The sequence below is a fragment of the Desmodus rotundus genome, chromosome 12 (genome assembly GCF_022682495.2).
Source record: "Desmodus rotundus isolate HL8 chromosome 12, HLdesRot8A.1, whole genome shotgun sequence".
NCBI classification, from domain to species: Eukaryota; Metazoa; Chordata; class Mammalia; order Chiroptera; family Phyllostomidae; genus Desmodus; species Desmodus rotundus.
The window spans coordinates 14,762,468-14,789,903 of record NC_071398.1 but is presented as its reverse complement, the minus strand read 5'-3'; the positions used below and the strand labels follow the sequence as shown (position 1 = coordinate 14,789,903).

General features: G+C 55.7%; 2 protein-coding genes across 7 annotated transcripts; both read left to right on the top strand.

Moving 5' to 3' along the window:
* Positions 1-1,901: 1,901 nt before the first annotated feature.
* On the top strand, positions 1,902-22,417 carry ZDHHC1 (zinc finger DHHC-type containing 1). Of its 3 annotated transcripts, XM_024556210.4 has the most exons (12): positions 1,904-2,209; positions 8,599-8,645; positions 10,209-10,451; positions 14,689-14,864; positions 16,485-16,586; positions 16,969-17,093; positions 17,194-17,352; positions 17,613-17,725; positions 20,444-20,526; positions 20,776-20,869; positions 21,011-21,026; positions 21,134-22,417. In XM_024556210.4, exons 3-12 carry the CDS (start codon positions 10,209-10,211, stop codon positions 21,427-21,429), a joined length of 1,407 nt encoding a protein of 468 aa, XP_024411978.2. In that variant the 5' UTR covers positions 1,904-2,209; positions 8,599-8,645; the 3' UTR covers positions 21,430-22,417. The 3 variants fall into 3 exon arrangements, with proteins under 3 accessions (XP_053770771.1, XP_024411978.2, XP_024411979.2); XM_053914796.2 differs by lacking the exon at positions 21,134-22,417 and having other exon boundaries at positions 1,902-2,209; positions 17,571-17,725; positions 21,011-21,058; XM_024556211.4 differs by lacking the exon at positions 21,011-21,026.
* Positions 22,418-22,534: 117 nt separating this feature from the next.
* On the top strand, positions 22,535-26,195 carry TPPP3 (tubulin polymerization promoting protein family member 3). Of its 4 annotated transcripts, none has more exons than XM_024555919.3 (4): positions 22,535-22,671; positions 25,073-25,266; positions 25,382-25,535; positions 25,651-26,195. In XM_024555919.3, exons 2-4 carry the CDS (start codon positions 25,079-25,081, stop codon positions 25,837-25,839), a joined length of 531 nt encoding a protein of 176 aa, XP_024411687.1. In that variant the 5' UTR covers positions 22,535-22,671; positions 25,073-25,078; the 3' UTR covers positions 25,840-26,195. The 4 variants fall into 4 exon arrangements, with proteins under 4 accessions (XP_024411687.1, XP_024411688.1, XP_024411691.1 ...); XM_024555920.3 differs by having other exon boundaries at positions 22,541-22,661; XM_024555923.3 differs by lacking the exon at positions 22,535-22,671 and adding an exon at positions 22,997-23,066.
* The last annotated feature ends 1,241 nt before the right edge of the window (positions 26,196-27,436 follow it).

Here is a 27,436-nt window from a genome sequence, read left to right as displayed (position 1 = left end):
AAATTTCTGACTTTTGCCTTCAGCATCATATCTCCCACTTTGAACTTCATGCCTCCCTCTTCTTCTAAGGGCCCTTGTGATCATACTGAGCCTATGTGGGTAATCTTCCATCTCGAGATCCTTACTTAGATCTGCAAAAGTCCTTTTTGCCGTGTAAGGTAATCCAGTCGTAGGTTTCAGAGATTTAGAATGTGGACATCTTTGGGGGCTGTTATATTGGGGAGTTAATTTGTTAAAGAGGGACTACCACCCACTTTCACAAATTAAGGGAAAGAATGGTAAGGCTGGCAGCTAGGAGGAGGATGGACTGGAAGCAGGCAGGCTGATGTTATGGAGACCAGACCAGAGGCTGCAGCAGCGTCAGCAAGGAGGATGCTGGTGGCCTGGGCTGGAGTCGAGCGGGAAGAATGAACGCAGGGCATGTTTCAGATGGAGGATTGCCTGGTCCCGGGAACTGCTGGGCTTACATGGGCAAAGACTAGAAGGAGACTGGGGTGACGGTAGTGCCCCCTTGTAGGGCCCAAGGGGAGGAACAGGTTTGTGGCAAGGACAAACAGGTCACGTAGGGATGCGCTGCTTCTAAATACCCAGGGGACATTCAGGCCGGTGGACCCAGCTGTGGCTCTTGGAGCCTTCCTCTCCCTGTGGGCATCCACAGGCTCATTCTCCACCTTGATTTCTGGGTTACCGTCTCTGTTTGACCCTAAGTTCTCCATTCCAGATAGGAGCTGAGGAGCAATCTTGTATTTCTGAGGCCAGAGTAGCACTGATACGTATTCCACATCAAGTTTGGGTTTATCAGCCCTGGAAACATGACTTTACATCATAGAGAGATAAAGTCACTTGCACAAGACTGTCAGCCGGCGTGCAACAGAGCAGGTGTTGTTGAGCATAGATGTTAGACTGGGATGTTCTGAGCAGGTAACCAACCAGCCAGCTGCTCACCATTTTAGAGCCTCGGGGACATGAATACGGCAGCTGGTGGAAGACAAAGGCTCTTCCTTTCTTTTACCTGAGGTCACAGCTTTCAGGGAAACCGGGTCCACAGGGAGGTCCACAGGCAGGGAGAGAGAAGAGAGTCCACAGGCCCTGGGACAGAGGACACAGGTGCCTCCTCTGTCAACCCCCAGCGGGGCTTAGGCTATGGCCTCAGTGCCCCAGATTGTTGAAAAAAAATTTTTTTAAAAAGGTCTCGATTTATTTTTTAGACAGAAGGGAAAGGAGAAAGAGAGGTAGAGAAACCTCAGTGTACGAGAGAAACATCAGTTGGTTGTCTTTTGCACGCAACCCAGGCATGTGCCCCGACTGGGAATTGAACGAAAATGAACCTGCGACCTCTCACTGAGCCACACCAGCCAGGGTACTTTTCAGACTGTTTATTGCTATAGGTGATTCTGATCCTTGGAATAACCTGGGTAGGAGGAGCTCAGGGTAGACCAAGATTGAATTTCCCACTAGCCTGGAAGATGGGGGCTCCCAGTAGGATTCATGCGTGATTTACAGGAAATAAAGGAAGGAGATATTTTGCACAACATATTTTAAGCTCTTATACTTCACATTGTATAGTATGGGGCACCTGCATATTTGTTTACTTATTTGTCTAGCTCTGTCTTCCCCTTAGCAGGGGTCTCATGGGTGGTCTCCACGATATACCCAGTGCCCTGCACAGCCTCATTAGAATGTGCAGGAATCTCCCTGAGAATGGTGGTCTCGGTAGAAACTGGAAGACGGCGGTTTTGGAACAAGTTAGGGTTTCGAGAAGACAAGTTGTGGATCGGAGTGGTGGGACAATGAGATCTCCAGCAGAAAGGCAGTAAAGGAATGGTGAACAGGCCGTCTCAGTCGGGGTGCAGGCGCGAAGTGACGCAGCGTGGTTTGGCCACTGTGGGGCGCCGTAGCTCGCGCCGTTGCCAGGGGAACGGGTCCAGCGCCGGACGAGGCCCAGCCAGCCTCCGCCTGGCCCGGCTGTACAGCCATCATCCCCCTGGATCCGGAGCCCTAGGACTTGCGGTCCTAATCTCCGCCGCGCAGCTCGGGATGGGGCTCCGCTCCGGGGTGCGCCGTCGCCCGTTCCCGGGGGCCGTCCCAGCCGCGAGGGTCTGAAGCGCGGCCGCCCGGGATAGGGGGGCGTGTGGACGGCCAGGCGCGAGGGCTGAACCGCTGGGAGACCTTGGCGGGGCCGATCTGGCTCGGCCTCAATGTCGCGCAGGTGAGGAGTTACCGCCGCGATTCTCCCACCTCCAAGCCTGGCCTGAGCCACCAGGCTGCGGCTGCCACCACCCAGCTGTGTTCCGCCTCGCTTGGGCCTGGAGCCCGCGGCCTTGCCTGCAGGGATCACTCAGAGCGCAGGGCTGCCTTCTAGTATTTACCAGGTTCACAGATCTGCATTGAGAGCCTACTGTGTGGCAGGAGAGGAGCCACGGGGGGCTCCAAACAGCCAATCTCCAGACCCCACGGAGGGCGGGGGCTGGGGTGGACAGGCGCCAGATACACACGACTGAAGTGATTCCAGGTGGGGATAAGGGCTCTGGAGGTGAAATGGAAGAAGGTGGCCGAGGAGGGTCTGTTGTCAAAGTTGACTCCGAAGTTACGAGCTGAAGCTTGAAAAGGAGCCAGCATTGTGAGCAGGGGAAGGGTGTTTCTGGAAAAATGAAAAGCAAATGCAAAGGTCTGGAGTCAGCCAAGTACAATGGTGAAGGAGCCCTGGAGGATGTGGTGGGAGTTTCAACTTTGTTCTGGCAGGAGGAGGAAGCCATTGGAGAGTTTTGATGAAGTTTCAAGTTTTGAAAAGCTCACCTCACTCTGGTTGCTGTGGGCACGACCGGGCACACCAGGAAGTCAGTCAGGGTCATCCTAGTTCTGCCAGTCTCACTGTGCCTGCTAGATGAACTTGCTTAGTCTTTCTGAGCCTCAGTGTCCTGGTCGCTGAAAGGGGCATAGTGCTCTGCACCGTGTTTCTAAGAGAGAAAGTGAGGGGCCAGTGACTGGAGTGGTCTCTGAGAACAGACTGAAATGATAGGATGTAACTCAAGAGAGTAGTGAGGGTTTCAATAAGTGAATTCCTTCAAAGCACTTAAGGCAGTGCCCTCTAAACGCTAGTGGGGGTTGTTATCATTGAAACCCTGTAGGGGAGCCATCATGGAGGCCTGGATTAAGGTGATGGCCGCGGAGATGGTAAGAAGTGGCTTAACTTCCCCTACGGAAGGAGGGCTGGGTTTAGAAGAGGATGGAGGGTGGTCCCTGCTTCTGTGGAGCTGGTGGTTCCCTGTGGGAGACGGGTTTATAAACAGATAATCTTCATAAGATGGAATAAAAGCAACATTGGTGCTTAATTAACCAGGTTTTTTTTCCCCCTTTTGTTTTTCTGACTTTGTTCTGTCACAACTTTGTTCTTAATGACTGTTTCTTGGTGGGTGTTCTTCAGGGCCTGCTCCCTATAATCAAGTGAGTTGATTTCCTGGTGAAAATCAACAACCCTTGCCTCTGCTCATTGGCCTTGGTTCTGCTCCCTGTTACTCCATCCTTCTTGTCGCCAGTTTGCGGCGATTGCTTCAGGAGGAGAATGGCACAGAAAATGTTTGCAGACCACATCAACTCGCCAGTGACTGAGGTTTCAAGCTCCTCTTGCCCCCGCATCAGACCTCGGCGTGTTGTGGAAGGGAGAAGCCCAGCTTCACCTGAGACCGGTGCCTGGAGAGGAGGCCTATGAGAATGGCTTGGAGTTCCAGTTTATTTTCTGGGAGTTGTTGTGATGTGCTTCCTTAGTCAGACTAGAGCACGTTCTAGAATTTTAAGGCCAGAGACTTCTCTGGGACCGGTGGGGAATTTTAATAAACAAAGGACTTGCCCCTAAAAGTTCTTTTTTAAAGATTTTTTTATGTTGCCCTCTTTTAGGTGGTCAAATTGGGCATCTGTTAAATCTTGGTGAAAATTATTTTAAAGGCAGACCCTGGCAGAAAAACAGATACCTTATTTAGAAATATCCATAGCAAATCTCTTGCACAGCAACCGTAAACCCTCTGGCTAAACTAAGAGAGGTTGGGAGCATCTCTTCTGTGGCGTGTGCCTTCTCTTGGGGTTTGGCGCTGAGTGGGCCCCTGACCAAGGACTAGAACAAGGTTCCGCCCAGCATCTCCTTCGTTGTGCTGCCTGGTTGTCCGATTCCAGCTTGGACAAGACCCCAGCGGCTCGTGGGGAGCTCTGCAGGGCTTGCTCACAGCCCTTTCGCTGGATGAGTCAGAACTGGAGGCCGAGAAAACCTCCAATAGTTGGAGGTTAAACTAAAACCAAGCACTCTTGTTACCTGGTTGTCAGGCAGGCGCTCCTTGTTTGTTCGGCAGGGTACACGCTCTGGCTCACATGAGCACATTTGGTCCTCACGGCCTCCTCGTGGGGCCAACAGGGCAAAAGGTGACACTGCTCAATTATTTATTATTTGACAGTTTTTCTTCCCCCCAAAGCAGTACATGCACATGGTAAAAAAAAAAAAAGTAAACAGTACCAAGGAGTACACAGTAAAAGCAAATCTCTCTCTCACCCCCAGCCACTAGACCCCCTTCCCACAGGCTGGCCCTCTGTTCGCTTCCTTGTATTTCCTTCCAGAGAGAGCCTGTGCGTGTAGGGACACGGATGCCTGGCCGCCGCCTTTGTGTTTGCTCGAACGGTAGCGCTCTTTCCGGCCACCACACACCTTGCTTTCCCACTTCCCCGTCATTCCCCCCTCCTTGTCGGTATTGAGTGGTGTTCCACTGTGTGGATGTGCCATGGTTTGTTGATACTGTTTTTTGTCCTTTATCATTACAAACAAGACTCGGTGTATCTTCGTGTACTTTGTGAGTGTACATATGGGATAAATTTCTACAAACGGAATGTGGGCCTACGGGTGTATGTGTTCTAAAGCTTGGTAGCATTGCCACATTGCCTTCGAGCTAAATGTTTTTGAAAGGTGAGAGGAGGAGAGACCCAGAGGTGTCTCTATGACATTTGCACCCCCTGCCCAGGTTCCTCAATCAGTGAGCGGCAGTGCAGGGTCCCCAGGCTTAGCCCTCGTCCCTTGCTCCAACCTGCCGCTCCCCATGGGTGGCTCAGGTTTCTGGGCCCTCCAGGCCTCTCCTCGGACTCCATCACTCCTCTGACCCTCCCTCCCCATCCCGTGGCCTCTCTCCACAGCTCCCTTTAGTAACTGAGTTGATTGTTTCTTGAAATCCTCAACCATCTCGCAGGAATCCAGCAATGCCCTCTCCAGGGCGGGTACTTCCCCTCAGTTTGCTTCTTTGGACAACACCATGCATAAATTTCAGAATCACATTCCTCAGTATTTTTTTTCGTTGGAGTGGCGGTGGCAAGAGGAAAGTGGATCAGTCATACAACTGTTCTCCAGTTGCATGTTTTACGGTTCTCAGAGAGAACTTGAAATGTTAAGATTTCCTCATTTGTATAAATCCAGGTAGCCCAGCCTTATTTGGAAAAATGCCACTTTAGGCTTTTAGCAACTGAATGTTAATGTGAACAGATTATTGTCATCCTGGCAATGGACTTCACCTTGTTGGGACAAGGTGGGGGGTGGTCCCGCATAACCCCTGAGCCTGCTTTAGGAGCCAGGCGGGTGCTTGGCTTACCAAGGTGGCAGCTACCTTTGGCGCTAACATTTCCTGGGGCCTCTTCCCTCTTGTCTTCCCTGTGTCTCTGCCAGCTCGACTGTATGGTTGGTTCTGTGACAGCAGAAGGTACATGAAGAGTCTTATCAAGGCCTGCATGTCTCTCAGCCCACCAAAGATGCAGCCGGGGACTCCGTGGACAGGAGGGAGCTTGTGGACTTTACCTCCACCTCCCAACCATCTCCTCCCAATGTACAGGGCTGCCGAGCTGCTGCGGTGTCACCCCCCCCACCCCCTTTCCCCTCTTGCTCATGCTCACTCCCCCACAAAGTCAAAGCTTTGTGACTAGAAAGCTTTCCAGCCCTGTCTGCTGTGGCTCAGTGGATTGAGCGCCAGCCTATGAACCAAAGGGTTGCTGGTTTGACTCCCAGTCAGGGCACATGCCCGGGTTGCGGGCTGGGGCCTGCGGGGAGCAACCTATCTCTCATGCATAGATGTTTCTCTCTCTCTTTCTTTCTCCCACTCTTTCTCTCTCTCTCTCTCTAAAAATAAGTAAATTAAAAAAAATGAGAGAAGGCTTTCCAAAACACCTTTCATCATTCTCTTGCTTTAAACTTCCTGTGACTCCCTGTGGCTCTTTCAACAGTACCCACTTCCTTACCTGGCCTCCTGTGATCTAACCCTGCAGCTTCCCAGGCCTGCCTCTCTCTCTCCTCTCTCCTCTCCTCTCCTCTCCGCCCTTGCCTGCTGCAACCTTGCCCCCAGACCCTTGCAAAGCTGCTAAAATATCCCTTCATCCATTGCCCTGATGTCTGAGTACCCAGAAAGCAAACCCAGAAAGCAAGCTCCTGAGGGCAGGGGACTGGTCTCATCTGTGTTTACATCCTCAGTGCAATAGGGGGCTGGTCCCCCATAAGTACTGGTTGGACCCCCATAAGTACTGGTTGGGACAAGGCATGAGTGTGCAAGCTGGTCACACTGTCCAGGAGCAGAGCCACCAACCGACCTTTCACTCTGGTCTCCTTGAGAAGTGCTGAGAGGGGAGGAAGGGCCAGAGTGACCCTGGGTCAGGTGACAGTGCTTGGTCCCATTTTGGATTCTCTGACCTCCCAGGATTTTTGATCAAAATCTTTTGGACCAAAAGAATGTGTGGTCACCAGCTCTACAAGGGAAAATGTCATCAGTTAAGAGCTGGCCAGCCCAGGCTTTGGGGCACGTGGCATGTCTCCTGACCAGATTGGGTATCTACTCTGACTGCTGCCACGCCTGCGAGGGACTTAGACCTCTCAGCACTGTCCCCTCATCCACGGTCTCATCTGGGTACCTCTCTGGGCCAGGGGCGCCCTGGTTTCGAGTCAGGGCCACCCGAAAGGCTGTTTGCATAGGCTTCTGGCCTCAGATGGTGTCTCCTGCTGCCTCAGGTATCTGGCTGCACCAGGGCGGGGGTGCCTGCGGCCACTCCGGGCAGCAGGGGACATGTCAACCATGTACCTCTGCTTTTTTCTTTATAAAGTCCCTCAAGGTGTAGGGCTATTAAGGTGTGGGGATGGCAAACAGAAAGCCCTGGCTGGTGTAGCTCAGTGGATTGAGCATGGGTTGTGAACTGAGGGGTCACTGGTTCAATTCCCAGTTGGGGCACATGCCTGGGTTGCAGGCCAGGTCCCCAGTAGGGGTGTGCGAGAGGCAACCACACATTAATGTTTCCCTTTCTTTCTCCCTCCCTTCCCCTTTCTAAAAATAAATAAATAAAATCTTTAAAAAAACAAAAAAAAGAAAGAAAGCCAGGACTTAGGGACCCTAGTTCGTGGGTTCCCTTTAAAGTTGTTGCCCTGGTGATGATGTCACCCTAGAAGAGATGTGTAATTGATAGGGGTTTGCCTCCTACCCTGAGCAGAACCGCCCAGCTGAACTTTATTCACTGGGCTTGACCTGGTCACCTTTGACTGTTTTCAGAAATCAAGGACAAAAAAATTTTTTTTAAGATTTATTATTTTTTTTTAGAGAGGGGGAAGGAGAGAGAAAGGGAAAGAAACATTAATGCATGGTTGCCTCTCGTGCACCCCCTTCTGGGAACTTGGTCTGTAACCCAGGCATATGCCCTGACTGGGAATTGAACCAGCGCCCCTTTCATCCACAGGCCTGCGCTCAACCACTGAGCCACACCAGCCAGGGCCAAAGATAAAAATTTGCTACCACTGGAGACATCCAAAATAAAGTGATGCCAGCTTTTTCATCACCTTTGATTGAAGGTGAAAGGGTTAGAAGGGTGACCCCGCGGCCCAGCTCTTATGACATGTGTTCCTTGGGACCACTGATGTAAGAAAGCAACCTCAACTCTTAAGTCCAGTCACTCTGGACTTAAACCTCATAGAACATCAGATATCAGATGCTTCAGTCTGGAGAGAGGACAACCCACCCGAAGGGCTATTTTAAGGGTGATTATGGTGCCTACCATTTAGGGAGCATTTCTGTGCCAAGCTTCACCTGCAGTGTCGCTGGTCTGTACACAGCCGGAGGTAGGTGACCCTAATCCTGTTTTTCAGATGAAGAAACTCAGGCCACTCAGCTAGCAGGTGCAGAGCCGGGACTTGAACCTAGATCTTTGTCCTCCAAAGCTAGAGCTCTTTTCTTGCCTTTTGCTGCTGCTTATTGAAGACAAAGCAAATGATCCAAGGATTCCAGTTGAGTCCCTGGAAGAAAACTAGGATCATCTCATTTAGCCTTGAGATGAGGCTACTCAGAAGTGGCTTCAGATATGCCAGGCTTGGCTTTCAGGAGGCTCTGGGCCTCGGGTGGGGTGAATGTTCAGTAGTTAGGCTAACAGCCAGGGGGCGGGGGAGCTGGGGCGGAGGAGCTGTGGGTGCGTGGTGTCTGTGTGGAGCCGGGAGCTGTGGGTGCATGGTGGCTGTGCAGGTTGAAGGCAGGGCAGAGTGGGCCAGATGGCCTCCGGTGGACCAGGGTTCCACACCATTTACCATGCCCACATTTCCTTTTATTGCAGATGTTCTCAAGTCAGCAAACATTTACTGAGTACCTTCTGTGTACAAGGTATGTTCTGGGTACTTGGGGGAGGGGATGTAGAGAGCAGAGGTGAATGAATCACAGTATATTTACTGCCCTTAGGGGAAGCTGGAGAAATGGGGGGGGGGGAAGCAAACACCTGAGGATGGCAGTGTTCCAAATGGCAAAGCGACTTGCCTGGTAAAGACTGAGCATGAGGGCCCTGGCTGTGCTTGGAGTACCCCTGGCCCAGGAGACGTTTCCAGTGGGCTTAGGGTCAAGTGCCATTTGTTGGGCTGAGAAGTGAGGCAGGTGCATAGGCATGGACTCCTGAGAGTCTAGCTGCCAGGGCTTTGTCCCCAACTCTTGGCCTTCCCACCAAGAACTCCAAGTGGGCCTGTCTCTCCGAGTATGGTGCTGCCTGCCCAGGCTCTAGTCCCATCTCAGGCCCAGAAGATACTAGGGGGCCAGAGGGCTTTTTTTCCCTTAATGACAGGCCCACCCTGTCTGCCCTCCCTGTCACTTTGGCCACTCCCCGCTCTTGGGCCTAAGGATGGCTGTGTGGTAGTGCTGCCATCTGGTGGCCAGCTCTGGTGGAGGCCTGGCCTTCCCTGAGCTCCCTCAGGCCAGCCCACCTTTCACCTTTCTTTATTTTATTTTATTTATTTTCAGAGAGAGGGGAAGGGAGGGAGAAAGAGAGGGCAAGAAACATCCATGAAACATCCATGTACGAGAGAAGAGAGAAATCAATTACAGCAATCGGTTGCCTCTTGCACACCCCCAACCGGAGACCTGGCCTGCAACCCAAGCACGGGCCCTGACAGGGAATTGAACCAGCGACCTTTCAGTTTGCAGGCTGGCGCTCATTCCGCTGAGCCACACCAGCCAGGGCCAGCCCACCTTTCTGTTCTCAGTGCACCTGGCCCAGATTTTACTTGGAGGAACATGACCATTTCCTCTGCTGGAGGGAACCAAGGAGGAGCCCTCCCCTCTCTCTTGTGTGCTGGCTCCTCCCCAGCCAAGAAGCCTCAGCAACCCTTCTGAGGCACAAGGGAGACTCCATAGTCCTCCCTGTCCTAAAGGGATTACATGCTTGCCTGGGAGCAGAGGCCAGATTCCCCTTCTGGAGAACTCCACTCCCTGTTTCCCTTAGCAAATGGTAAGGGGGCCCTCTCTGACACTTGCATTTGGGCCACAGGACAGAGGTGACTAATCGTAACAGAATCAGCATGTGTTCTCATCGCTCTGGCCCAGGCCTGATATTGTTACCAGATGAGAACATGTCTTATTGGGTTTAACTTTGATGGCTGTGGAGACAGAACACTTTGAGCAACGGGCAGCCCCACTGTGTCCTGAATAAACCCTGGACCCTCCTACCTCGTACTGGCCAGGGCCGGGGCCACAGCTGGCTCTGGGACTTTGAGACCACGCTCCCCCACTGCTCGACTTCATCATGCTAGGGCACTGGGTTCCCCTGCAGAGTAGCTGGGAGGTGGTTTTACATCCCAGCCTGCTTCCCCCACTGCTGAAAGCTGGCTGCATGCATGGGCTCTGGGCTCCAGCCTGGGCTTCCTCAGGCTAATGCTCTCTCTGCTCTTTCTCCCTCTGGAGATGAACATCTGCAACAAGCCCTCCAACAAGACAGCCCCTGAGAAGAGTGTGTGGACAGCGCCCACACAGGCCAGCGGACCCTCCCCGGAGCTGCAGGGCCAGCGGTCACGCCGGAATGGGTGGAGCTGGCCCCCTCACCCACTCCAGATTGTGGCCTGGCTGCTGTACCTCTTCTTCGCTGTGATCGGCTTTGGGGTCCTTGTCCCCCTTCTGCCTCACCACTGGGTGCCCGCTGGCTATGCTGTATCCTTGGGAGAGTGTCAGGCTCGTGTGTGGGATTGTGGGGGCAGTGGATGGAGTACATGGCAGAGGTCTGAGGGTGGGCTCCAGAGCCTCAGAGGGCACAGGCAGGTGCTGTCTCCTCCCAGGTGGGCAAGGGGACCAGCTGCCTACCTGCCTGGCCTTGGCCGCCATGTGGCCCCTCTGCCTGATGCGGTGAGCCTCCAGACTAAAGTCCCTCGGAGCATTTAAAGTCCCACAACAGAAGGGAACCCCATCAACCAGAGTACTACTTGAAGGCTCTCTTTAGGTTAATTGTGTCCAGAGCTCAATAAGGGATAAGTTAGGGAGTAATTATTTCATTTATGAAAGGATTTTTCACTCTTCAAAAAGGGCCATGGTAGAATTCTTGTACGTAGTAAGGTTTCTGGTACATTTAAAATGTGGTTTTACTTTGGACAGGTTATTATGCTACACTCATTGATTTTGTAAACCCTGCCCTTTTAGGGTAAGGTCGAATCGACAAGAGGGGGGTAAAGGTGCCCGGGAGGCTCCTGGGAACAATGACAAACAGGAACTTGCAGGAGCCTAGTGCTGTGGCTGCAGAGAACGAGGCTGCAAGGCTGAGAGATGGGAGTGCAGCAGGCGGCCACGTGCCCCGCCCGGAGGGCGCCCATGCGCGTGCCCTCCGTGGAGACGGTTCTCAGGGAGCAGAGCTAGGGTGAGCTGAAGGTTTGCAGGGATGAACTTGAATGTCTCGGACACAGAGTCAGCAGCGGAGCTTGCTCCCAGCTCAGCCCTTTCAGTGCTACCCAAGGCTGAGCAGCTTCTGCCAGCTCTCTGGGTCTCAGCTGTCCGACAGAAGAGTCCTGCCTGCTTTCCAGGGTGGGGACAGGGAGCATGCAAGGACGTGTGTCTGAGCCCCAGAATGCACGAGCCATAATTGTGAGCATACTGTCTTGGGAAATAACAGAGCCCTGGGCTGGTGAGTGACAAGGGCAAGTGTGTGGAGAAGGACTCTAGAGAAGGTTGTCACCCTCAGGCACCAGCAGTGTCACTGGGGGACTTCCTGGTTCACCAGGCCCTGGGCCTAGTCAGCTCTGTAAGTGGGAAACTGGACTTTCCCTGAGGTGACCAGTAGGCCTTACTCAGGGTCATTAAATAGAGTGCTTCGTGGGATTTCCTTCTCTTGACATGGAATGGGTACACCCCTCACTCAGGAGTAGCTGGGTTTGTGCCATGTGGTTTGAAGTGAATGCAATCAGAACAAATAACAGGAAGCGAGAGGACTGTCACTTACTGAGCACTTTTATGTGCCACGCCCTGTGCCCACCCCTGTACCTGGATTATCTTATTTGACCCTCAGTAGTTTGAAGGTATTGCTCCCACTTTACTAAGAAATTGGGGCTCAGAGAGATAAGTGACTCCCTGAGGTCACACAGCTGGTACCTAGTGAGGCCAGCAGAGATTCTCAGGCACTGGGGTGGTTTGAGGGTTGTGCCGGCGGCTCACAGAACCACCAGGTCTGGCACCCCACGTCCAGGCCTAGATGGCTCTCCCTCCTTCCTTCCTTCTCCGGGCTCCCTCGGGTGAGGTTGGGCAATGATGAGCACCAAGTATCCACCTTGAGCCTGGATCTAGCCTGGGACCTAGGGTTGCAAAGATTAGCAAGACAGAGCCCCAGCTCTGGGTGCTCAGCCTCCAGCTGGGGGAGAGCCTTGTAGACTGGGGACGGTCCATGGTAAGTGGGGGGGTGGGGCTCGTAGAGGATACTGTGGATGCAGGAGGTGGGCCACCAGACCAGCACTGGCCCAGACACACCCCTGCTGCTCACAGCGGGGCGGGGGGGGGGGGGGGGGGGGGGGGGTTGGGCCCTTCACCAGTACCTCACGGACCTGTCCAGTTGCTCTTGACTCCGCCCCTTTTCTTCATCACCTGTCTCCAGTCCATCGTCAAGTCCTGTTGATTTTACCTCCTAAATGGCTATCGAATCACCTTCTTTTCCCCACTGCCATCTGCCTCTCTTTTCTCAAGGACCATTGCCTTGGCTAACCTGCCTCCCCATGCCCGCTCTCACTCTGGCCAGTCCATCTGGGTCCCTGCAGCCACAGTGCTCTTTCAAAAAGCAAATATGATGGAGTTGTTCCCCAGCTCCATACCCTCTAATGGCTCTTTCTCTGCCTTAAGGGATGAGGGTCCAGATGCTCAAGGCTATGCTCTGGCCTTTGCTTGTCTCACCAGCCCCGTGTACTATGTCCTCTGCTGTTCTCTGTCGTGACCCTGGGCTCCGCCTGCAAGCCCCTGGCCTCTCTCTCCACACAAACACCCGGCTAGGTCAGAGGTCAAGAACTGACAGCCCATGAACCAATTTGGCCTATGGATTTTTAATTTTAATTGAGGGATAATTAACACATTAAAGGACAGATCTTAAATGTTCCTTCGGCAGGTAGGTTTTAAAAAATTATTTCCTTGTCAACATTTAAAAAATAAGAGGCCTCACATAAAAATCCAGATTTCTGGTTCCTTTAGAGAAGCCAGAATTTGGTGACATGGGCCCTGGTTCCTTTTGGGGGGTGGGGCCTCAATCTCACATGGTAGCTGTGGGCTGAGCCGGAGTCACCCCTCTGGTTGGGACTCTGCTTGCCCCCAGTAATGAGCCAGGCCCCCTTTCTGCCTTACGTTACCTGCCAGGTCCCTGTTACCCATTCTTCTTCAAATCTCAGCTGAGGCGATACTTTCTCAAGGAAGCTTTCTGGGTCCCTTCAGGCTAGTTGGGATCACACAAACTCACACAGTCCCATGACCTTTCTTCACTGTAATCAACCCATTGTTTGATGGACGTTTGTGTTTCCCAGCAGACTGCAGGCTTCCGGGGGCTAGGGACCACGTCTGTCTTGCTCCTGCCATATCCCTCCATGCCTGGCGTAGAGAAAGACCTCGTGAACAGTTGAATGAATGAACCGGGTTGTGGGGGTGGGAGAAGTGTTGCAACAGGCTGGAAATGGAATGTCTGCCCACATTCAGTGTGTCGGAAGAGAGGCTGGAATGGGGAGGAGTAGTGTTTGCTGATACCAGCGAGGTTTAAGAGGAGCCAGAGTGTAAGGGGCCTGGGCACTGAGCTGAGAGTAAACTCTAGCTTGAGGGCCATTGAAAGCCAGTGTAGTAGGCAAGGCTTTAGGTTTAAGCTCTTGGAAGTTCACTTTGGGGCCAAGAGAAGGGCAGATTCAAGGAGACTGAGAGAGGAGGAGCAGAGTCAGGAGACTGTGGAATAACCCAGGCAAGAGGTAAAGGCCTGACCCACAGCCAGGGCCAGAGAGGGGTTTTGATGGGAAACAGGATTGTATCCTTCAACTATGTACAGGACATTAGGGTGGAGCCTGGCTCATGCAGACATATAGGGAAATTTGGAGGAGGAGGAGGAGGAAGGGAGGGAAGGAGGTTGGACAGCTGATGGATGGAAGATGAATGATGGAGGGATGATGTTTTTGCCTGGCTAGCAAGAGGGTAAATGAATGGAGGATGGTTGGCTGCCTGGGTGGAACCTGTTGGTGAATTTTTAAACATTTAGACTTTCCAGCACGTTGCCAGCCTCCTCATCTCCAGCATTTGGTCCAATCACCGAGCAGACAGGTCCTTGGAAGACCTGTGTCTCAGCTCCAGGAATTAGATATGCTGTGTCTGGTCAGGGCCTGAATGTGTCAGGACATCCAAATGCTCAGCCCCAGGGGTCCAAGTACCTTGTCTCCAGGTCAGGGAGGCCGTGGATGTATGAGGCCCCGTCTGCAAGTGATGGTCCGTCAGGCCCAGCTATGAGAAAGGATGGCTTTTCCCCTCTCAGAACAGACTTCCTGTGAGAGCAAGACAAACAAGCTTAGGGCTTATATTTTGGGTCCCTTGAACTTAGAGGATGGTCTCTTTCAGTCTCACTTCTCACTTCACCATTTCAAATCTGAAACCAAATCAGAATTGGAGGTCAGACCAGCCAGGGCCTGTGCCAAGCCTGGGACAGTGAGGCCACGGCGCTGTGTTCGGGGCCCCGCGGCAGCAGCAGGCAGTGCTGGCTTATGAGCTCTGTTACCAGATGGCTGCTGACCTCCTCCTTCTGGGGCTGGGTGTGCTGGAGAGGAGGTAGGGGATGGCACAGGCTACGAGTCTCTTAGTGAGGGAGTCGCATGGAAGTGGAGAACAGTTCTCTGGCCACAGGAAGCAGGGGTGGGGCTCCCAGCTGGCAGTGTGTGGAGTGAACCTTTAACCTGTGGAGTGTATGGGCGCCATCTTTGCCTGCCACCTCGTGGTGCACCTGACTGCTGTCTCCATCGATCCAGCAGATGCCAACGTACGGGACAAGAGCTATGCAGGGCCCCTGCCCATCTTCAACCGCAGCCAACACGCACATGTCATTGAAGACCTGCACTGCAATTTGTGCGACGTGGATGTGTGAGTGCACGCAGGCTGTGTGTGGGTGATGAGTGTGCCTGGGGACCTGTCAGTGGGAGCTCAAGGCAGGGAGGGGCATGCCCAGGGCTTTACAACCAGCCATCCTAGTAACACATGTGTTTTATACAGTCAAGACTCTTGATGGAGTAACAGAGAACTGGGTGAAGGGGAAGGTAAGGAGAAGGTGGCTGGAAACAGAAGATGAGGAATAGCATGTCCAACAGTAAAAGTAGGAAACATTTGGCATGACCACACACCCACAAACATTTCTGATGAATAACATTGCCTGTCACCACCCCCCACCCCAATCTCACAAGCATTCCCAGATAGGGATGAGGAGGGGAGTTAACACTTGAGTACTTACGGTGTGCCAAGTGCTTATGAACAACCACCTGCAGGTGGACAGCATCTTTCTCCATAGAGGAGGAAGAGCCCAAAGCTTGGAAAGGCTGAAAGGCCTGCCTGAGGTCATATGGCTATTGGGCAGCAGAGCCAGAGTCACCACCAGCCTGTCTGGTGCCTGAGCTGACACGGTTATCCTCGTTTACCCATGACGACTCGGAGGCCCACAGAGGCCAGGTGACTTGCTCCAGGTCACACTCCTAGTGGGCAGACAAGTCAGAAGTGCGGAGCCCATACCCACTTCCTCCCTCGAGCCCTTCCCCCACCTAGAGCTTCCTGTCTCCCAGCCTCAGGTAGAGGATTGGGCGTGGGGGTGTGGTCCAAGGGCAGCTCCCCGCTTCTAATCTGAAGACGCAGGCAGCCTGTCGGAAGAGGGTCTGTCCAGAGGACTGAGAGCGAGCCCATAGCATTAGTAAGGTGCACAGGACTTGGGCATCTGACCATCCTTCCCTTCACTTGGCACCAGTCAGTGTGGTGCTTCTCCGTGGGTGCTCCAGCGGTTGCTGCCCATTCCAGGGCTCCGTCCAGCTCTGGGGGAAGGCTCCCCACTCTTCTGCACTCCGTTGGGCTTCCCCAGTCCCTCTCTGGGGCTGGGAGACTCCTATTCCTAATGCGATCTCACCCGATCTTTGGTGAACTGCCCCAAGTTCACCCAGGTGTCGTCTTGCTCCTCTTCTTTTGGCGCCCTTTGGATGAGCCCCGACAAGCTGAGGCTTTCTGGAAGAATGCCAGTATAATTCCATAGACTTGCAGGGAAACAGGCACTGAAAAAATGGAGATGTCTGGAAGAGCAATGTAGGCCCTGCGCCTAGCAGCCTTGCTCTGTTCTGCATCCTGGCCCCACACCTGCATCGTCTCCTGGTTCAGCGCAGGGGCCCTTGCGTGGAAAGGTAGTCCCATTTCTGTTTCACGCCACCATCACCTGGTGCACAGCTCCCAAGTGGGAGAATATAATACCCACTACCTGTTCTGCCTCTGGGTCCCCAGCTCTTCAGAAACACTGGCTCCTCCAGGTGCCTCGCTACTCAGTGCCGGTAGAGGGCGCGCACGCTCCCCGGAACCGAGCTCGGTGGTCCCGGGGAGGCGCCGGGTGGGTATACCCCTCCAGTCCCAGTGCTCCCGGCCCATCCGAGGGCTCTAACCGCTCCAGCCAGCCCCTGCAGCAGCCAAGGGGAGAACAAGCGGACCAATCGCACTGTTCCTCCTCCCCTCCCCCAGGAGTGCTCGCTCTAAGCACTGCAGTGCCTGCAACAAGTGTGTGTGCGGCTTCGACCACCACTGCAAGTGGCTCAACAACTGTGTGGGCGAAAGGAACTACCGGTGAGAGCGGACATGGGCCGAACGGGTGCCGGGGACTGTGCGGGTCTGAGTGTGAGTCGGGCCATTGAGGCCGCGGTGGGGTGGGGTGGGGATGGGGGGCTGTGGAGGAGCTGGGTGCTGGTGTGCATCTCTGTGTGCTCCTGATGGGTGCCTCCTGGGACTGCTGAGGGTAGGTTTGGGGTCTTTCCTCTGCTGGACCAGGGAAAAGTGGGGACCTGGAGGGGTGGCGCCCATCTTTGCCATTGCCCTGAGTTGGGCGAGGAGTTGGACCTGTGGGATCAGAGGCCTTGCTCCCCATCCCAACCATGGGTCCTTCTGAGCACTGGGCCCTTTACCCAGCTGGAGCACCTGGGTGCTGACAGCTGCCCACGGCTGGGCCCAGGCTCTTTCTACACAGTGTGGCATCTGCTTTACTGGGTGTCCTACTCCTCGTGCTGGTGGCCACTTATGTCTTCGTGGAGTTCTTTGTCAATCCCATGAGGCTGCGTACCAACCACCACTTTGAAGGTCAGTCTGGGCTTCAGGCCTGCTCCCACCCCTCAGTCCTGGGCCTCTTCTGGTCACTGGTCACAGCCCCAGCTAAGCACAGTCTGTCTGTGCCTCACAGCCCTGAAGAACCACACGGATGTGTGGTTCGTGTTCCTGCCTGCCGCCCCTGTGGAGACCCAGGCTCCTGCTATCCTGGCTCTGGCTGCCCTGCTCATCCTTCTGGGCCTGCTGTCCACAGCCCTGCTCGGCCACCTGCTCTGCTTCCACATTTATCTCAGTAAGTGCCCCCACCCCCCACCCCAGCGTTCTAGTCTTGCAGGGGGTAGGGGTTCCTAGGCTGCAGGGAGGTACCAGTTGGGCTGTAGAGCCCTGAAGCCATGCCCTTTCCACCGTTGGCTCTCTGTGTTGGCCTGGTCTCACTCCATGGCTTAGTGTGTATGGGGACAGTGGTTTCAGCCTGGGACTTGGTGCCCTCCCTCACCTTCTGCACTCCAGGGTCCCCTTGGCACTGCACTGAGCCCTGTCCTCACCCCTCAGTGTGGCACAAGCTCACCACCTATGAATACATCGTGCAGCATCGTCCACCACAGGAGGCAAGGGGGGCCCACAGGCAGCTCGAGTCATGTCCCCCCAAGATGCGGCCCATTCAGGTACACAAGTGGCCCAGAGGGCTGAGGGGTGGGAGATGGGAACTGGGGGGTGGGCTGTGCAGATTGCAGCCAATGATGAGAAAGGGCAAAGGAAAGCAGGTCTGGAACAGCAGCTGGGGTAGGGGTGCTGGGCGGCAGGGGTGAAGCCAAGCCTGTGCTGAGCACATGCCTGCTTGCTCAAGTGTGGGCACAGCACAAAGGAGCCGTGCATTTCCCCAACCCTGTGTTTGCACCGGTCTGGGCTCCAAGCATGTGCTGGAGGGTCTGGAACGCGGGAGCCTAGAAGTGTGTAGGTTGGGGCTGTGGGGGATAAGGGGGATGGACCAGTGGCTGTGTCAGCAGTTATCTCCACCTGTAACCTGAGCCCTTATACACTATTTAATCCTTAAACCAGCCATGAGGCAGGTAATGTGGCCACATCCATGTTGCAAATGAGCACACAGAGGTCAAGAAAGGTTAAACAGAAGCTGGGTCTGGGAAGAGTTAAGGTCTGGACACTCTGAAGCAGGAACCCTCCAACCCAGGCTAGGGCCTGGCCAGCCCAGCTGCTGACCAGCCTGTCCCCATTCCCACGCCCGATGGCTTCCTGAGGTCAGCAGCTGAGGGGAGGGGAGGTCCAGTGCTCAGAGCCCCCAGGGACTGGGAAGGCGGGGGGCCCAGGCAGGTCCTTGCTGGGAAGACTGAGCCCTAGATCCCAAGTCCTCATGGCAACTAGACACAAACACAGGCTGGTGGGCGGGTCGGGAGAGTGTTTGGGACCCTGCCTCTCCTGTTCCCATTGCTGGGGGTGGGCCAGGCTGCCAGGGCTGGGGCAGTGCTGACTATTGGTGGAGACCCCCTGCCACACCACTGTGTGCCTGCCCTGGTGCTGCACACAAACCCCGTGTAAGCACAGTGGCAGCCGTCCTGGGGCGTGGGCATCATCCCCATCTCCGCCTCACAGAGGAGTCTGAGGCTCCAGTGGCACAGTGGTGCCCACTGAGGCAGGGCTAGCCCTGGGATGTCCCGGCTCCAGAGCTCTGGGCCCCTGCCCTGTAGTCACAACCTACCTAGACTTTGGAGCCAGATGTGCCAGCAACAAGGACATTTAACATCATCTGCGAAGGGCCTGAGGGAGGCCCTCCCAGTGGGTGTGCAGAAGAGAGAGCAGAGGCTGAGAGGAGCTGCAGTGCCACTCAAGAATGTGCGCATGTTGAAGACCTCTGAGGGAGGATCCTAGGGCCAGCTGTGGTGAGGGGAGGAGGATTTGAGTCGGGACACCCTGGTGACACCCTCAGACTTCCCCAGCTGGCTAGGGCCTAGCTCCTGTCCCGTTCTGGCCCCTCAGGCTTCCTCTACGGTCACCAGCTTCCTCTGCCCAATGCTTCTGGAGTCCAGGGACGTCAGGGTAGGCTTTGACCCTCTCTGCTGGGCCTTGGCGGGGTGCTAGGTTCACAATGGGGAAAAGGAAAGATGTGGAGGGAGGATTACCTTGAGGTCCAAGTCCTTGTGACTGGCCTCAGGCCCCTTCCTCTTTCCCAGGGTTCCTCTGTTTAGGCTGGCACCCCACACTCCTACCCCAAGGGCCAACCTGGGCAGAGGGTGGACATGCAGCTTGCTGAGGCTTCAATCTCTGCATTTGTGCAGCCAGCCTGTGGCCAGCTAGGCTCTGTCCCCTAGATCTGCCAGTGCCCTCCCCACCCCCACCCTGAGCAGGAATGCGGAAGGGGCCCCACTCTGGAGCCGTTGCCCCCAAACATAGCCTTGTTTTAGAGACCGTGTGTGCTGTTACATTGTCCTCTCTGCATTAGTCAGGACGCCTGGGTCTCCATGGAAACAGCTGTGGAGCAGGCGACAGCTGTCAGAGTGCCTTCCACCCCCCTCCCGCCCTGTGGGCGGGGCCTTGTCACGGTCCTGACCCCGCCCCACATCCTTGGCACCAGGCCTTCCAAGGGCTGCCTTTTCCTGGCTTTTGTTTCCTCACCTGCAGTCCTCACGGGCACACAGCTGGAGCACGTCCTGCATGCTGGGGTGCAGGCCTAGGTCACTCCTGTGACATCCCAACTTCAGGCCCCTGTGCTTTCAGCCTCTGCAACAAACAGGGTTGCTGTTAGGGTCAACTTCTAAACAAGACACAGAATTCACCCATAAGCCTGGTCCCGGATGGGGTTGTGGTGGTGTTTTTTCTACCACCTCACTGCCTTCCCTTTCTGGTTAGGGGTGGGGGGGACCTAGCATTCCCCAGCAGCCAAGACTGTGGGGTGCTCTGAGAATTCAGCTTGGCGGGAACCATGAAGCCATGCACACAAGCCATGCACCACATCTCAGCTGGGGAAAAAAATCGGTTCAGAGACTGGAGTCTTGGGAGGGGCTAGGAGCACAAGAGGGCAGATTTGAGCACCTCTTCCCATCACCACCCTTATATAGAGCAGCTCTTGATGATGCTTTGGACCCATGAAGCTGGAGGGCTTCCTGGAGGAAGCAGAGTTTGACTAGATGAAATGAGGGGGTCTGTGGAGATGGGGTGAGGTCCAGAAATGGGTGTTTTAAGCTTCATCCTGCAAAGGGGTTTTTCCAGCAGAGCTGCGAAGCCTGGAGGAGAACAGCAGACCTCTGCACCCAGACCTCTCACAGAGGCCTGGGTAGAGAGTGTTATGTCCACGACTGGGTGGTCTCAGGACCTATAAGACCCTGGGTCACATCTGGCAGCCCAGCCTCCCTCACCCCCACCTTCCCCAGGGGATGGACTTCTACATGCGGACCTTCAGCCACGTGCGTCCAGAGCCCCCTGGCCAGGCCAGGCCTGCCGCAGTGAATGCCAAGTGAGTTTGATCTGGGCATGTGCTAGCTGGGCATCTCCCATGGGCATGGCAGGGCCATCTGAGGTGGGAGAAAGGGGGTGAGCCAATGCCAAGACCAAAGCAAGGGTCTGGGTCCAGCCCCTTTATTGCTGGTCAGATCAATGCCCCTTTATTGTCTGTTAGGAAGGGAGGCTTATTTGAGGACCTCCATCTGGGTAGGATTTGCGGGATTATCCACATTCAGAGTTTACCTTCCCACTTCCCCCTCAGTTCCTCCCCATTCCTTGCCACCAGTGGACAAGAGGAGCCTCCACCACCCTCTTCCCCAGAGATTCTCGCTCTGCCCCCTGGAATCCGACCCCAGGTATGGGGTACTGTGCTGGGCCCCCTGCCCCCCTGGTGGAAGGGGTTGGGGAAGAAGCCTCCACCCTGCCTCACTCCTCTGCCTCCTTTGGTGATGAGGGACCTGGGGAAGGGGCACTCAGGCTCCCTGCTGTCTCTGCAGAAAAAGAGGAAGCCGGGTGAGGGCTCTTCCTGACCGGATCCTGCACCGGGAGCTCCGAGGGAAGGAAAGGTAGGGGCCGAGAGTGTCGCAGTCCCTAGAATCACATTTCCGTCCACCCCGCAGGGCCCCGGGCCCCGGGCCACCGCTCCAGCTCTTCGTCGGATTCTGCCGGCACTAGCCCGGTACACGCTGCTGGCCCTGCAGGCACCTACCACTCGGCGTCAGCCGAGTCCATGGACGAGATTCCCGTGGCTCAGACGCGCCTGGGCAGCGCCACCCTGGCCGTTCCCGGAGGCAGGGGCGGAGAACCGGGGCTGGCGCTGCAGGCACTGCAGGCGTATCTGCCTGCTGTTTTCGTAAGCCCGAGCAGCGGCGAGCCCGGGGTACGGGGCGGCCCGGAGGAGGCCGGCCTGGCTTAGCTGGACCGAGAGGCAGGAGGGCCCAGGAGGAGTGGCCGGCAGGCCGACCCGACTCTCTATGCAACACCCCCACCCTCGCAGAATGAGTGCACTTTAGGAGCCCCTACTGCCGGCAGGATCGGCCCCCCTCCCCCACGACTCAGCAATACCTGCCCCACTGGCCATGATGCTCCAATAAACTTTTTTATGCTTTTGCGGACTTACTGCAAACTTTTTGAATAGCAAGGGCCATGGGCTCTCCTGGAGTTGGACCATTGCCCGCCAGTCTAGGGGATGAGGGTGGGGTGGGCCTCCTTATAGTATGTGACCACCCAGATTGTCATATGGAGGTGAACGAGGACCCGAGGTGGGCAGGCACAAGGCTCCTGGTTAGGAAAGATCCTAGAAGGCTGCTTGGAGGAGGCTATGTTTCTTGAAGATAAGAGTTTTTACTCGGAGACAAGAGTGGTAGCAGGCTTTGCAGTGCTGGAGGCAGCAGAGGGAGCAGAGACCTGGGAGGTTCAGGAGCTTTATTCTGGCGGTGGATGGGCTGTAGGTGTACCAGGATGCTAGGACTGGGCACTCTTGATTCGCCCATTGTCCCCTCTCCCCAGTGCTCCTGAGTTGTGACCTGGGGATACCAAACGTTAATTGGCAAGCCATGGTCTTGAGCCAGCTATAGACTCCACTCCCCACTGGCACCTAGGGAAGGGATGCTCCGGATCCTCTGCCCCGCCCCTTACCCTCCCTGTCTCCCACTCCTCCCCACCCCTCCTTCAGTTGTGGCTCTGGGAAGCTGGCTCTCTCCAGGACGCGGAGGCCTGCTTTGAACTTTGGGTGGAGCACAGAATGGGGGGCTGCTTTCCCATTAGGAAGCCATCCGAGGATGTCCAGCACTGCAGAGGGCTGATCTCCCGGGCGGCGAAGGCCTCAGAGCTGCCTAGGAAGCGAAAGAAGGCGGCAATCTTGGCAGCTCTGCCCACGCGAATCTCCTAGCGTCGATGGGGCGGGGTCCGGTGGGTGGAGCCAGCCTGACCTCGGTCATTCTCCCGCTGAGACAGCCCCAGGGGTGGGACTCTGCGTCTCTATGGAGACCGAGAAACAGGGGATAATACAGCAGAGGCGCCCGAGATGCAGTCCCGCCCTGGAGCCGGCAGGGAGCAGAGCTGCAGAGCCGCCCGGTCTCCCGCGTCCGTGGGTCCATTCTTGTGTCCTTCTGTCCATCGAACGCGGGCTGCAGGAGCAGCCACGAGGTAGAAGTCGGTAGGAGAACCCCGGCGCCGACCACCCTAAACAGTATCCTGCAGGATAAGGAAGAGGGGTGGGGGTGGGAGCGGCCTGGAAGGGGTCCCAGCCCTGGAAGGTACCGAGCTTAGGACGCCAGCTGAGCGGCCCTGCCCTGGGCCGAGCGTTCCATTCCTACCCCCACCTCCTTGCTGGGCTGATTGATAACTCCAGCTGTCCCAGCGGGAGCAAGCTGGTGGCCTTGGGCGTGGCTGCTCCATCCATGGCCTGCAGGCCCCTGGGACTACAGCCTGTGACCTGGCTCTATCTCATCAGCCCCGAAATTACCAAGAATTCATCTTCCCACAGAAAGGAGTGAGCGCTGGATGCAGGATCCTGCCAGTCTCCAGGACAAGCATCCTATGGCATGAAAGGTCCCCTAGGCTTTAACCTCCTTGAGCAAGCCCTGGGTCTCTGGGGTCCTTGGTGGGAGGTTGCAGTGTAGGGAGAGGGAAGTTTAGTGCAGTGAGCACTGGGATTGTGGACAGAGTCGCTGCAAAGTAACCGCTGTGTGTGCTCCCAGTTCCAGAAACTGGGACTTGAGATGGGCGAGTGTGGTCACTGGCTAGTGGTAGCAGTAGAGGGGGTAGTTGGGCAGAGGCCTAGGCCACGGTCACTGGAGGCTCTAGTATAAAAGGCAGAGGTATAAGATGGTTGCTGAAGACATGACTGACTGGTCAGGAGGCTGTAGTGGAGGAGGTGGGTGTGCTCAGGGAGGTCTCAATGCAGGAGGTGTCCCAACATAGTATCTAGGAGTCTGGAAATGCATGTCTGGGGGTGCGGACACTGGGGGGGCTTCAGTGCAGGGCTGAGTGTGTGGCTAGATGATTGTGATGTACAAACAAGGGTGGGGGTGTATGGGCGTGGTCGGGGCTGAGGGTGTGTGGAGGGGGACTGAGGTGTAAGGCTCTGGTTAGGGGTCTCAGGAAGGACTGTGGGTGTGCGGATGGAGCAGCAGCAGCGCAGGGCTGAGGGTGTGGTCAGAGGACTGCAGGGGGACTGTGGGGGTGGGGGCACCCTTCAGTGCAGGGCTGAGCACGTTTCTGGGGAAGTCTTAGGTACAGGGCTATCAGTATATATGTCAAGGATGGATGCTGAAAGAATGGTCCAAGCCCTTGGTCTCAGGGCTGCTGATGGGATCAGGGGACTGTAGAAGGGTCCAGAGTGGGGCACTTCAGGGCGGGGCTGTGGGTGTGGAGAGGGAGGTTTGAGTATCAGGGGGAATAAGGCTGAGGGTGTGGAGGGCCAGGGCTGAGTGCCTACGGCTATGGGAGGGTGGACTGGTGTGGTGGGGCTCAGGGTATGGCCAAGGGGTCTCAGTGGCGGGCTGATGGTGTTGGGAAGTGAGCTTTGGTGCAGGGTATAGGTGTGAGGATCACAGGGCCAAGGCCACAGTCCTACTCATCAACATGCCTCTGGGGGCTTATAACTCTACAACCCCTACCCTAGGCTAGCCCCCCAATCTCCTGCTCCTCCTCCATTCCACACACTGGGAGGTTACAGCCCCAATGGGTGGCAAGGGACCAGGAAGCCATGGCCTATGCCCCAGGTGCTGGGAGTGCTAGTGTGCCCCACCCGTGGGTCCCTGTTCCCCAGCCCAACCCAGCCCAGCAGCAATGGGAGCTTCTCCCTGAGCCACTCTGACACCATCCTGCCCTTAGCAACATTCTCCAAGTAGCACCACCCTCCCTTAGCAACCGTCTCCAGGCTTCGCAAACTGTGGCCAGGCCAGCCCCAGGCTCCCGCTCCCCTCATGTTTTTGTTTAACAGCAAATAGTAACAAGGTCCTGGCTGGGCCAGCTGCACCCCTGCCTAGGGCATGCACCCCCACCTGTGCTCTGGCGCCCTTCTCAGCCAGGGCTGGGTCTTGATGGGTCCTCATGACCCTGACAAACACACTGTCCTGACTAAATACCTGCCCAACTAGCAGCCTAGCCTGGCCCTGACCCAGCTTGGCACGGAACTCCCAGGGAGGGAGGCCTGCTCTGCCACTCTCACTTCTACCCAAGCAGGCCTTGTGCCAGGGCCACACAAAGCCATGATCGCAGCTGCTGCCCTCACAGTCTTTCGGGACAGGGCCACTCTGTTCCCGGCCTGGGGTGGGCATTGTGATTTCATCTTCTGAACTCCACTCCAAGACAGGGCTAGCATTAAGCAACAGGACCTTTCCTCTTGGGGTTCTTTCTCAGGGCTTGGAGGCCCAGGGAGACTGAGTGCTGGCCCCTCTCTATAGGCAGCTCCCACTCCAGCTCTTGAGGGTATGTATCCTGAGTGCCCCCAACTCAGACCTTGCACGTTTTGAGGTAGTAGCAGTGATGTTCTGTGCCTTGGGGAGGGGGGAGCCGCTTGGCTGAGAGGTGACCGAGGTGGGTCCCTATAGGGTGGCATGGCAGCAAGCACAGACATGGCCGGGCTGGAGGAGAGCTTCCGCAAGTTTGCCATCCATGGTGACCCCAAGGCCAGTGGGCAAGAGATGAATGGCAAGAACTGGGCCAAGCTGTGCAAGGACTGCAAGGTGGCTGACGGAAAGGCCGTGACAGGGACTGACGTCGACATCGTCTTCTCCAAAGTCAAGTGAGCCCCAGGCAGTCTCTGCTTCTGATGTTTCCAGAAGGTGGGGAGTTGAGGGGCTGGAAGCAGGGAGGACATTGGGAAGGGGGAAAACTCACGGTGCCCACATACCTGGCAGGGGGAAGTCTGCTCGGGTCATCAACTATGAGGAGTTCAAGAAGGCCCTGGAAGAGCTGGCACCCAAGCGATTCAAGGGGAAGAGCAAGGAGGAGGCCTTCGATGCCATCTGCCAGTTGGTAGCAGGCAAGGAACCAGCCAATGTAGGCGTCACCGTAAGTGCCCTGCTGGTCTCAGGGAGATACTGAGGGGCATGTGGGGAATCTCAGCTGGGGTGGGAAGGGCTGGGCTCCCTAACCAGGTGCTCCTGGGGGAACTCTGTCCAAACAGAAAGCAAAAACAGGGGGAGCTGTGGAACGGCTGACTGACACCAGCAAGTACACCGGCTCCCACAAGGAACGCTTCGACGAGAGCGGCAAGGGCAAGGGCATTGCTGGGCGGCAGGACATCCTTGATGACAGTGGCTATGTGAGTGCCTACAAGAATGCAGGCACCTATGATGCCAAGGTGAAGAAGTGAGGCCTGGGAAGAGCCCCCAGCATGGCGGCCCCATCCAGAGGCTAAGGCCTGGTCTAAGGGGTGCATGGAACAAGAGAGCCTGGTCCCCTCCCTGCTGGACCTGCCATCCAGAGCTTCCTGCCCAGCCCCATGGGGCCAGCCCACCAGGTCTCTGATGCAGACTGCTCTGTGTCCCCTTCCCCTTTCCTCCATGACTTCTGTCCCTCTAGGGACAGTCTGTGCCTACAGCCTCACCGCCCCAACCTAGCCCCGGGCATGGCTAAACCCCTGACTGCTTGCCTCATATTTAAGCTGCTGCTCTGGCCAAGTGCCTAATTCTTACCCAGACCTCAATAAAGACACCTTTTGTATCAAAATGGCCTAGTCAAGTATATGACAATGAGGATAATGACGTTCACACTCCTCTGACCCCTCAGTATCCCCACCCACCTGCCTGTCACATCGCTGATCCTCTCACTGGCAGCCCTGCCCAGTACAAGACAGACAAGTGCCTTCCATCAGCATGGAGCCGGACTGCCTGAGGATGCTCCTTAGGGAAATCAAAGCCTACCTCAGGCCTGACCCAGAGTTCTGGCACCACAGCTTGCCTTCCTGCAGTCAGGGCTTCAGTCTTAGCCTCTCTGCTTTTACAGCAGGAGGAGGGATGAGACAGCAGATTTGGCCTGGGCCAAGTGTTGGCAGGATGCCCAGTGCCAGGCCTCGGCGTCAGCCTGCTGATGGGCCCCTACTCCAGGGGGCTACCAAAGCGAGTCATTTCAGGCTCCAGCTCAGATTATCAGAAAATGCAGAAATAACTCTAGGGGGTAGATAGCCCAAATCTATAGTTTTATAGCTGAGGAAACTGAGGCCCAGAGAGGGAGGGGGCCTCTGCAGAAGAGGGGCCAGAACCATGCCACTTGACTCCCAGGCCAGGCTTTCTAACACAGTAAGCACCAATATAATTTCCAGAAATGGGACTGGATGGCCCGTCACAGAGCCTGGCACCCAACACCAGCCTTTGGTAGGTGAGCAGGGCATCCCACAATGAAGGGGCTTCTTCCTTGCTGACTCCCTCCCATCTGTTCAACATCCCGAGGTGAGGGAGTGGGGGCTTCTCTGGTCCTAAGGACTCCTGGGAGTTTCTGGATTAACCTTTTCTCCTCTCTGAGGCTCTGGTTGCTAGGCCAGAGATATAACAAGCCCAAGGCTTTGGGGCCAGCTCTCCTTCCTGCTGACAAACAGGCTGGATGGGACTGAATGCCTTCCCAGTAGAGGACAGCTCCCAGAGGTGCTAGACAGGCTCAGAGGCACACACTCACAGATACCTCCTTTCCCAACCCTGTTAACACGACAAAGTAGCACACAACAGCTTATTCCTTCATCCCACAGACTGTTCTGAGATGTTCCTGCCCCACGTGGCCCCAGAGTCTGTTCCTTGAACCCAAGTTCTCTTGGAAGTGGGGGTGCAGAGGAATAGTGTGGCTCGGGACTGGGATGCTAGGGAGGTGAGGTGGGAACTGGAGGGCAGAGGATCAATGCCTGGCCACAGCAGAGCCCTGATGAACAGCTGATAGCTGTGGGCTCCTCCTGATTCGGCTGACCGCCTTGCCTGGCACTG